Source organism: Musa acuminata, chromosome BXJ1-7 (genome assembly GCF_036884655.1).
Source record: "Musa acuminata AAA Group cultivar baxijiao chromosome BXJ1-7, Cavendish_Baxijiao_AAA, whole genome shotgun sequence".
NCBI lineage: Eukaryota > Viridiplantae > Streptophyta > Magnoliopsida > Zingiberales > Musaceae > Musa > Musa acuminata.
In genome coordinates, this window is record NC_088333.1 from 40,337,226 (window position 1) to 40,348,684 (window position 11,459).

Below are 11,459 nucleotides of genomic sequence, written 5' to 3' on the forward strand. Positions count from 1 at the left end.
CAACCAAAACATTGGGAACCATAACAGGAGATGCCAATTTAATGCAACTGCTCAAATATAATGATCCTATCTACATTAAAAATATATATATATATAATATAAAGATAACAAATGTGTTCAATGAACTTTTGATAATCGAAAATTAAGATTCATGTCGACGACGGGAGATCGATATAGACATTCTTATCTATCGATATAGACATTCTTATCTATCGATACACTCCACTATATTACATGTCGATACATACCGATGATCGATTGGTATACCGATACAGATCAATGTCACATCTAAAATCTGAAAATACAACCATCCGAGTATTTGTAATTGATCTCATACTCATACTCTCTTGCTAGTCCAAATTATCTAAATAGAAATCTGATCTGCAAGTGCTACCATGGCATGAGCCTTCTAACAAAGGCAACAGAGGTATAAAGGTGAACACCAAGGAAACAACACACTTCAAACTCAACCTTTCAAAAGTAGATCTACTCACATTTCCTTCCCTTTTTCTCTCATGAACAATCACTCACACAAAACTGGATCCATGTTTCAAAAATGAAGTACCATTTTGCACAAATCCAACAAACCAACAAAATTAGTTCAAATATCACAATAATCATCTGCTTTCTCCTAATTTTGAAGCTAAAAAGGAGACCTTTTTTTCTCGCTGTACAAGACTCGAGTGAGAGGATAAACACCACGGTTTCACGATTTAGTAACTACATATATGAATATATATAACCATCCATTATCCCTAATTCCATCGCCCATCACCCATAACCCATATCCCATCTATCAGTCTAAAAGAAGAGTACCCGAGTCGTCGTCGGAGGGCTGCAGAGCGCCGATCCTTATCTTGTACTTCCGGGAGCCGGAGGATGCAGGGTAATTGCTCTCCGACGACCCCTCGGAGGGAGAAGAAGGGGAGGAGGTGCCGTCGTAGGTGGCGACGCCGATAAGGCTACCGCAGCCGCGGCAGAGCAGGCGGGTCTGGTGGCGGAAGAGGCCCCAGGAGCGGCGGGAGCGGAAGTAGGGGAGGCAGCGGAGCTCGTCGGCCTGCGTGAACCGGCTCTCGTCGATGGCGACGAACGACACGACGCCCTTCTTGATGGCCTTCCCATACTCGACCCCGATCTTGGCGGTGTTCCGGTCCGACGAGCTCAGGTTCAGCGCGTAGCCGCAGTGACCGCAGCTGCCAAGAGGAAATCTCAAGATACTCGGCTGCTTCTCCCAATTCGCGGTGTTCACACACAGGAGGAGGGAGTGTACCTGTAGAAGACGTCTCTTTGGGAGCAAGAGGTGGCGTCGCGGCTGGTGTTGTGGAGAACCATCGGAGATCTCGAGAGAAGGTACGGATGACAGGAGGAAGAGGAGGAGAAGAAGAGTGAACCGGCCGGCAGCGATCCTTTCTTCGTTGTTGCTCTTCTCGTCGTCGTCGTCGTCGGGGAAGACGCGTCTGTGCCTACCTCAATCGACCCCAAATCCCGTGTTAGAATCAATCGAGCCAACTGGTGCTGTCGTGTTCCAACAAGAAATGGTATTCGTTTAGCATCACCTCGTTAAGAGATATGACTCAAACCCTATATATATATATATATATATATATATATACATATATATATATACATATACATATATATATATATACATACATATATATATATATATACATATATATATATATGTATATATATATACATATATATATACATACATATATATATAAAGCCATTTACTGAATGAAAATTATATCTCAAATTCTTCGTTCCTTCTAGATTAAATGAAAATTATATCTGATTCCTTCTAGATTAAATGAAAATTATATCTCAGATAATAATTTTATTTTACTTTTACCGTAGCAAATGCAAAGAATTCATATTGTATTATCAATAATTTAACATATTGTATTATCAATATTCGAGATCGAATAGTGAATTATCACTAGTTTATCTCTGTTTCTCCGAAAACAAAGCCGTATGTGTTGCGTCATCGTCTTTATTGTATATAATTAATTATTAAACGTTTTCAATATTTAAAGAATAATTTAAATTAAAACATTTAAATTTCTTAAATTAGAAGATAATGAAGTGTCAAACTCACTATACATTCATGCTTGACCTAAATTAATTTCAACTTTTGATCAAATTAGAAAGGAACTAAGTTCAATTTAAACTAAACATGGACTTGAATCGGTTTGGAATCACCCTAAATCGATAGTGATAAACCATAAGCCTCGAGCTAGACTCAACTAGACTTGAACCGGGTTGACTCTACTCTACCCTTACTAACCTAACTTAGTTCGAGTCCAATCTAAGTTAGACCCATGCCTAAGCTGAGCCTATGCCAATCAGATTTGACCAAACCATGGCCAAGCAATTCAATTTTCAATGACATAAATTAGAAAAAAAATATTTCACATCCTTTCAACTAGTTAAATCCATCTAAGAAGATCAATCAATAAAAGAAAAATGATCTTCGATGAGATTTTTAATCAAAATATGTCAATTATGATTAAAATTCAAAGTAACATAGTAAATATTAAATCCATCATGCATCCTAAAATTTGAAAATCTACAATTAATTAATTTCCAAGTGCAAAAAAATTTTATCAATCAAAACATAAATAAAATACTTCTTAAATTAAATTAAAGAAGGAAAATGAGAACTCACAATTATCTTAAGTCGAATCGTCCTTCTTCTTTCTTCCTTCTTTTGGTTCGCCTAGATAGTCTTTGCTAGACTCTTCTTGGTTATAAATCCTAATTTATGGTATAAATCCTATTTTTTAATTAATTATATTATTCTAAATGTACTCATTAAAATTAAGAAATAGTGTAAGGAAACAAACTATTCTAATAAGGTAAAATGCAAAATATAGAATTTTCAATTTAGGAAAACATGGAATAAAAATCCAGTGATTACAACAAAGAATGTATTCTATTTTCAAGGACATAATAACTTTATCAACCATTCAAAAGGGCTCAAGCAGCAGTCTTTGGACAGGAACAAAAAGACCAGCATGGAGGAAGATGCTTCCCATTCTCGCCTGGGTGAATGATTATGTTGGACAAAAGCTCTAAATATGTTTGTTCTAAAGAGTGACAAAAATCTTATCAGTAGCCACTTTGATGCAAGAGAAGAGATGCCCTCTGTTCCATTGGCCAAAGACAAGTAACATATAGCAGCAATCAATCTAAAACACTACTCACAGAAAAGATGGAAGTTTTAGAGAGCTTGTGGTTTGATGATGTGACCTACATTTGGTTAGTACACAGAACTCAGACCAAAAGAAACAGAGGAAAAGAAGGTATCTAATGAGCTCCACATGATGCCCAGAAACTGTAAACAAGCTTTATTAGTTCATGTACCTGAGCAAATGCAACTTGGAATTGAACTATATCAGCATTGAGTTTCTCAGGATTGTCCACCAGACCCAAAATGAAAGGGTTCTCAGAAATTTTAGCACAATTCTGTGCTTGTCAATCTGGTGGCAACTCTCAGGTGCCATTGTATCCCTTAGCCAAGACAAACTAGGTAAATGAAGAACCAAGCAAACACAGGAATCAAAATGACCTAATTAAGAAGGTTTGAACCTTTTAATCATAGTCTAAGCTCAGCCATGTGGCAATACTACAAGGTGAGTGGATCCTCGAGAATAACAATAAAAGCAGAAATGGCAAATTTTGCTATAAAACACATTTCAAAAGCAACAAGTAAAAATGTCCTTCATACCAAGGATTACTGTTATGTGTATCTTGACCACTGTGCAAGCAAGGTAGAAGGCATTCTGATATACCATCAAGCTAATGAGCAAATATGGAGCACTTATTAGAAATCATAGTTCAGCTTGCATAGAAAAGAGGTATCAAACAGAAAAATGTAGTCGTCGGCATCGAGTGCAAACATCGGAGGCTCCTGTGAGTCAATTCCATTTGAACAAAGACATGTTTAACAGCTTGTGGGCCAAGCTTGTCCAGTATATTGACCGATGTTTACTTTCCATATTAACGCAAGCATAAGAATCCCATAAACAAATTCATCAACCTTGAAAGGAGTAGCCCACGGAATGAAACTTTTACTCTTCAATCATGAATGCCACTTTATCGTGCTTCAGAAAATCATGTGTTGTGTGATCCACCACCTGTAATAAAATGATATTCCAAATTTAAAAAATCCAAACGAAACAAGTTTTACAAATGAAGTCCATATAACTGCTTCTATAATCAGAAAAACTTGTTGCATAAAGTTCATACTAAAAAGCAGGAATTAGCATGATAGACAGTACAATTGGCTGGCATGTTTTGCTAGAACCTCCAAATCCTCCTGTATTTGGAGAGGAACTTGGCCATATTTTGTGCTCCGAGGAGCATGGTTTACCTTGTATTAGAGCTTTAGAGTAATATATTTCTCCTTTTTGGAAAAAAAACAATGAAACTAGCAGTTTTGCCCGAAAGAGAAACATCATGAATTTCATCATAAAATCTCCAATTTGCTGTCATGCTGCTGAAGTGTGAACTTGTATTAACAAAATAATTTGAATGTTAAACTAGTAACAAGAGTTTACAATGAAATGAGCAAGAAAAATCAGGCAACAAAGTTTTTGGTGACGTTTACAGGGTATGAAGATACCTATGAAGAGTACTGTGGGCTGACTGCCTGACTTATGCAACAGAGTTCATTGATTAGGTGTTTTAGACTCTTTATCTTCCGAATTATAAATATAGCCTGCCATACCTAAACTTAAAGTTTTGAGGACTAGAAGAATAATGTTTTAAGAAATGCTTTTGCTCTCCCATGATACCACCATAGATGTCTTTTATTTGTTAGTCTCCCCATCAACATATCCACAAAAAAATCAGCATTACTCTCATCACATGTCATTTGTCCAATAAACAGAACTCTCTTTCAAGAATTTCATATTTAGTTGGATTTAGCAGATACTAAACTAAAATTCCAGACAACATATTAAAAGTTATATATATAGTTCCTGTGTGGAAATAAAAGAAGTCAGCTTGCGTGTCTGATAATATCAGCTGGAAAGGGGTTATGTACTGATGAGAAATGGAAAGGGAATAATGAGGGTGACACAGTCAAAAGATGAAATACAAAAGTTAACACAACGTTTTTCATAGCCACAAAAGACAATATGCCCTGTGATATAGGAACATGTGGCCCGATGGAACAAACAATGATGCGAAGTAATTCTGGAGACATAGGCAAAAATCCTAAGAACAACATAACTGCTATAAATTTAAAAACACCAGATATGAAGATGCTCACATTTGTGTTGCTTAGCTCTAGATTGTAGAAGTCCATTGTTTTTTTCTTGAACAAAGGGCCTGCGTGCCATGTGCCAACATTAAGCTTTAGAAATTTAGGACCAGAAATTCGGAAAACACAAACATCATCAGGATGAGGGGGCGTGTAATAGTGGCCACAGCAAGATTGAATGGGTTTCTGTCCATCCTCATTGATAATTTCACTTTCATTCAGTATAGATGCCTTGGCAACACCTAGATACCAGTCTTCGCCACCAACTGATCCAAGACACTGGGTAACACTTGCATGATGAGTGATCTTAGAAAATTTAAGGTCTCTGTCTTCTAGATGCATGATATAAAACCTGTTAATGAAAAATATCAGTACTGTGTCTAATGAAAAGAGATGTAAAATGCATAAAAGTGGAGAAATGATAGGCCCTAGAAAGGCTGACATATGAGACACATTGCATAGAAGCAGTGTTCAATATAATCTAAAACTCCAAAAGCATTTCCCAGGTAATTGTCATCAATATCCTCCAAGTAAAACTTGTATGATGCAAAGCATGACATGATGGAAGGTATATGCACCGACATCTGACTTCTGTGATCATACAATTATGAAGACAATGAAGATGGATACAATTCCATATCTACAGAGAGAACTTAAACAGAATAAAATATTCCTTACAGGCATTTAAAGGTCACGAAAATTGATTTTTTTTTAAAAAGGCTTATATTGGCAACAGTGAAGCAATGCAAACTAAGCCAAATAAATTGTTTGTCTATTGTTATTAAAATTAAGATATGAATAGATAACTAAAACACATGGTATGGGGCTATATCTGCATCTTGTCAGCTATTTATTATTGAAAAACCAAAGATTTTCCTAGCTTCCCGTGAACAAGAGTATGCTTTTTTCTTCCCTCTTCATGATAGCTGCACATAATCCCGAGGTACTGGAGGCCCTAGCTACACATTGACTAATAACCCTTAACTGCAATCTCTCTCTCTCTCTCTTTTCCTCTCAAGTTTTGATCAATATGTTGTTAAACCGTTCACCTGTCCAGCTGCAGACTCTCTTTCATGTTGCTGCCCTATTTGCACATAGTGTTGGAGTCTGAACATCTATTCCAGTAATTGTAACAAGAAGCATAGTTAATGGCATCTTAGCTTGGTGGAAGAAAGTGGATATCAGCTTGTAATTTTTGCTGAACCTGGCTGGTGCTGTCAAATACAGAGCTGGAGCTATAGAAATCGTCATGCATAACAGGAGGGCAACCAAGCTGCGAACCTACTAACCAGAACCGATTTAACCCCAGGTTCTTGGATCTTTCACATGATTGCGTTCAAAGCCGATCATTCAAGAGGATATTTTGAGGCAGCAAAGATTGATATTTGTTTCATTCATACAAAGCCTATTCAAGAGGATATTCTGAAGCTGCAAAGATTGATATTCATTTCATCCATACAAAACCTATCATTCAAGAGGATATCTAAGGCTGCAATGATTGATATTCATTTCATCAGTACAAGTTTCTCCTTACAATTTAAAAGAAGAGGTCAGCCAACAAAGGTTATAAACATAGAGCTATTAACAAACACATAAAAGATATTAACAATTGCATCAAGTGACGTCATGAGAAAAGCAAACCAAGAAGCAAATTGCAAACCACCTAATTAGAATCCAGATCTCCTTGCACCTTGTTTGATTTCTTTTCTAAACTATGAACTAAAAAAGATTAAAATCTGTAAGAGAAGAGAACCAGCAATCAATCGACAACAAGCTACCTTAAGTTTAGATGACAAAAGACAGCATAAAAACCTTGCTTATGTTGGATTTGAGTTACAATGAACTGTAACTGACAGAAAGATTATGACGTTGTTTCTCTACCTTCTTCAAATTTTCATTTTTCCCTTTCTGTTGCCTAATTGGAAGAAAGCGAACTAATTTAATTTAATTATGGGGTTGAAAGATTCAGAAAAACTACAGACATCGAGCTTGATCCACAAAATCGACTCTTTCCAACTATTTTATAATTAAGTCATTCAATCTTTCTTAAAAAGAAATCTAGAAAAAAAAAGCAAGAAAAAAAAATCACGGAAAAAAGACAAACCTTGGGACACCGCGGTGGAGCTCCAACTGCGCGTCGTGGGGACCGTACTCTTCGCCGTCGGAGGACGCAGAGATCACCTGCCCGAAGTCCGCGAACCTCGCCGGAGTCACTTCGATGGGCTTAAGCTTGACGATCTTAGGCGAGGAAGGCTTCAATGCGCTGGCGGGGTAAGAAGAACCCATCTAGTAACACACGAAACGAACTCTCCACACCATCACGCACGAAACAATCCAAACTTCAATCTTTAGGAGATTCAGTCGGAAGAGAGTACCTTCAGCCTTTGGGAAGGCGACGAGGAGGAGTGCGAGGAGACGCGGCAGAAGAAGAGGGCCGAGCGGCTCAAGGCGAGCATCCAACCTTCCGTGTGGAGGGGAGCCGAACCTTGACCTCTCATGTATATATATATATATATATATATATATATATATATATATATATATATATATATATATATATATATATATATATATATATATATATATATATATATATATATATATATATATATATAAGTAATACAATTTAGTATTGAGTAAAATATTTTATTGATACACATACTTCTCTAATTCAAATATTAATTGGACGATTGGATTGGACATAATAATTCAATTTGATGAATTATTATTGCTCATAAATGTTGTGATCGTGAAGTTATTGTCGGTCCCATTTATCGAAGTGTATGCAATACATTTAACACCTAACAGGCTTCACCCACCAGACTGGTGGGACCCAATTATTCTCCACGTGGCATCTTACCACCATTTCAAAAAGGAGAACATTGCGCGGGCTCAACAGTTATTTCTCCAGAAGCTGGTGGCGGACGAAGAAACCCTACTTCTTTCGATCGCCCTCGCATAGGTAGACGACGCCACGGGTGATCGGCGCTGTCTCGGCGAGGCGATGCGGCAACCAGATCTCTGTCTCGAGCACGGCATCGGCAAGGATGGCCTCCTCCTCCACGGTTCCGCTACCGAGGTCCGTCCGATCCCTCATTCTTTGCATCGATCTCGCTTCGGTCGGTGCCGTCTCTTCGTTAGGTTTCTTGAACGGATGACGCCGGTGCATATGGTCATGTGTCTTACGAAAGATATAGCCATTGAAGATTCGAGCGGCTTCTTGGATTCCTTTGGTAGCTCACGAGGTCGGTTCTTGAATCTTTTCGGGGTTGCTTTTGATCTTGCCTCTTCCACCGTGCGATGCGACGGGTTCTTGAATCTGGTTGGAGTTGCTCATAAAAGTCTTGCCGCTTCCACCGTGCGATGCGACGGGTTCTTGAATCTGGTTGGAGTTGCTCATAATAGTCTTGCCGCCTCCACCGTGCGATGCGACGGGTTCTTGAATCTGGTTAGAGTTGCTCATAATAGTCTTGCCGCTTCCACTGTGCGATGCGACGGGGTCTTCAATCTGGTTGGAGTTGCTCATAAAAGTGTTGCCGCTTCCGCTGTGCGATGCGACGGGTTCTTGAATCTGGTTAGAGTTGCTCATAATAGTGTTGTCTCTTCCGCTCTGCGTTGCGATGAATTCTTGAATCTTTTTTCCGATAGATCTTCGAGGTAGTCGCCTTCTTTTGAGATATGCAATGGGATGGTTCATAATCCACACATCAAGAATTGAGGTCGCTAAAATTATGGTCACGTTGGAGAATTGCCATCTCTGTCCGCGATAGTTTCGGACAGATCCGTGGTCTAGTTGTCCCTTGCCCTAAGGGGAATCTTTGTAGGCTGTACAACAAAGGGCCTGAGCTCGTGAAATCCTTGTTCGTTCTTTTGGGTGCGCCAGACCTCATCTGATCCACTGACCTGTGACTTCTGGAATTTCCCTTGTTTTAGTTATTGTGCTAGGGTGAGTTGTTCTATGAACGATGAGGAAAACCAGTTGATGCTACTATTCTTGGGGTCACAGCTTGCCTTTGTTATTATTAATTATTATTATCTTTGTCATACACACGATCCCCTTGGTACTATGGATATGTTAATTTTTCCTGCTTCATGGGTAGAAACAAATATGTGTTTATTGATAGAATAAGAAGTCTGGCTCATTTTAGCTATCTGTGGTTATAATACAAGCATTAGTTGCTGCTTTGTGGAGTTTTCTGTTATTTTTTCTAACCATTTCTAGCATCTAGTTCTCTCTCTCTCTCTCTTGATCAGTTCTTATTTTTTCTTCGACCTTCCATCTATTTCATTATTCTTTTTTTCGACAGTTTGATATCTTACGTTAAAAAGGTCTTTCTCTTCTCTCTCTCTCTCACATCCCTTTTCATTCTTTCACTGTCCGTATGTTTTGTTATTCTTTTAGTGAAAATTTAACATTGCCTTGATATGGGCTTCTTGGATGGCTAGGCTTGGTTATTGTAGTTATCAGTGATTTAAAAAGCGCTAGGCGTTAGTCATAGCAGGAGCGGCGAGTGGCAGTGACACCAAGAGCAGCGAGCGACAGTAGGAGTGGGAGCGGGAGCTGCGAGCGACAATGGGAGCGGCGACAACAACGGCGAGCGATGACAGCAGCGGCAAGCAGCGATTATGGTAACGACGAGTAGCGACAGTAGAGACGACAACGGAGAAGAAATCTCGATGGCAAAATCACGAGTGTTAGGGTTGGGGAAGTCGGGAAAATCGCGAGAGGGAGCCTGATATCAGTGATTTAGTTGGTTTGTCTTTGATTGCCAATGCGTCAATGGCAATGTTTGTGTAACTTAAATTCTATCAGTATGGTATAGTAATGATGGGAAAGAGGCCTTCTCATTGAATCCCATGGTTTTGAGTGACACTGAATTACATTTTCTTGAGAAAATCAAACATTCTTCTGTCTCTTTATATACAGTCACTGACACTTTTATCTAATAATTGCAGGGAGCAGACAGGATGTCTCTATGATCAACTTTACACATGAAGATATGTTCTAGTGGACCTAGAACAACTGATGGTATACAAAATAGTGAATACAGGAACCTTTACAGTCATGGAACATATTTGAGTCAGGTATGTGGACATGGTTCCAGATAACATCAGTTTATCTTGTTTTTTTTTTCCTTGCATTAAATACAAGTGCTTATTCTTTTTAATGTTAGTGCAATCAAGTTGAGTTATTTTCTGTTTTCCAGTCAATCGGACAACAACATACTACGTTTTGTGATACCTTGTTTGCCATGTCATCTGACATCTGTGCTGCATTGTTTCTTGACTTGGTTCACTATCTTTGATGGAAAAAATTTGACAAATATATTTAAGGCGGAAGTCCTACCATTTTGCTAGTAAAGTTGGTGTAGGTACCAAAACCTTTCCCATGGACGTCCATGGTGGGGCTTAAACTTCCTGATGTGATAATTGAAAGACCAAAAAGACCTAAAAAGTGTTGAAATTTTAGATAGGTTAAATGTCTTAAACTTCTTACTATCTAATTTGGTATAGAAGAATATTGAAATTGGACTAAACCTGTCTTAATGTCGATCGGCCATATTAGATAGGCGGATCTTACTTGATCATCGCCTTTGGACCCGAACGAGATTGCAACTAAGTTGATCTATAATTTTAGTTAAGTTTGTGACAATATATCGGTACACCAATATGCATCGGTATTTTAAGAAGGGATCAAAAGTTAGCTCAAAATTAAACAAATTTATTTTAGGATTATTTCTCGTAAAGTCTTCATATTTAAATTATATTTACATGAGAATAAAGTGTCAGGTTTTAAGGATGAAAAATTGTCTTTTGGAGGAACAACTTTGTCTCATATACAGGTTGTTTTCATTTATCTAGAGTCACCAGTAAAGAAAAAAGTTGATATGTTAGATTAGTTATCGAAACTTTAAGATTTCAACAAAATAAACCATCGAGATTTGACCATTGGAACTTTGTTTGACCCGAGGGATTTCACAATTGGAATTGTTAAATTATTAAATTTAGCCGAGGTGTCTTAACATGGTTCAGTGTTTATTTCAATGGTGTAGATGTATCAAAGATCCCTCTAGATTTGTTGCTCGTAAGGAAAACATTGGTTTTAGATCAATAGATAGCCACGATTGAGTTCAAAAGAGAAAAGGATGAGTTTGAGCAGGGTGAAATTTAGTTATAATGACGATCA

General features: G+C 38.0%; 2 protein-coding genes across 2 annotated transcripts; both read right to left on the minus strand.

Annotated features, from left to right (window-relative positions):
• Positions 1-527: 527 nt before the first annotated feature.
• On the minus strand, positions 528-1,566 carry LOC135679387 (uncharacterized protein At4g08330, chloroplastic-like). The gene is made up of 2 exons (XM_065193090.1): positions 1,271-1,566; positions 528-1,193 (listed from the first exon to the last, which is right to left on the minus strand). Exons 1-2 carry the CDS (start codon positions 1,330-1,332, stop codon positions 797-799), a joined length of 459 nt encoding a protein of 152 aa, XP_065049162.1. The 5' UTR covers positions 1,333-1,566; the 3' UTR covers positions 528-796.
• A 2,242-nt stretch (positions 1,567-3,808) lies between these two features.
• LOC103992574 (uncharacterized) lies at positions 3,809-7,758 on the minus strand. Its single transcript, XM_009412334.3, has 4 exons — positions 7,648-7,758; positions 7,377-7,558; positions 5,282-5,624; positions 3,809-4,142 (listed from the first exon to the last, which is right to left on the minus strand). The coding sequence occupies exons 1-4, from the start codon at positions 7,726-7,728 to the stop codon at positions 4,077-4,079; spliced, it is 672 nt and encodes a 223-aa protein (XP_009410609.2). The 5' UTR covers positions 7,729-7,758; the 3' UTR covers positions 3,809-4,076.
• Positions 7,759-11,459: the final 3,701 nt, after the last annotated feature.

Coding starts and splice junctions, on each gene's coding strand:
- LOC135679387 (XM_065193090.1), bottom strand. CDS start 1,332: ATGGTTCTCCACAACACCAGCCGCGACGCCACCTCTTGCTCCCAAAGA. Junction 1,194..1,270: donor CAAAGAGACGTCTTCTACAG/GTACACTCCCTC, acceptor TCCTCTTGGCAG/CTGCGGTCACTGCGGCTACG.
- LOC103992574 (XM_009412334.3), bottom strand. CDS start 7,728: ATGCTCGCCTTGAGCCGCTCGGCCCTCTTCTTCTGCCGCGTCTCCTCG. Junction 5,625..7,376: donor CTCCACCGCGGTGTCCCAAG/GTTTGTCTTTTT, acceptor TTTCATTAACAG/GTTTTATATCATGCATCTAG. Junction 4,143..5,281: donor TAGAGCTAAGCAACACAAAT/GTGAGCATCTTC, acceptor ATTTTATTACAG/GTGGTGGATCACACAACACA.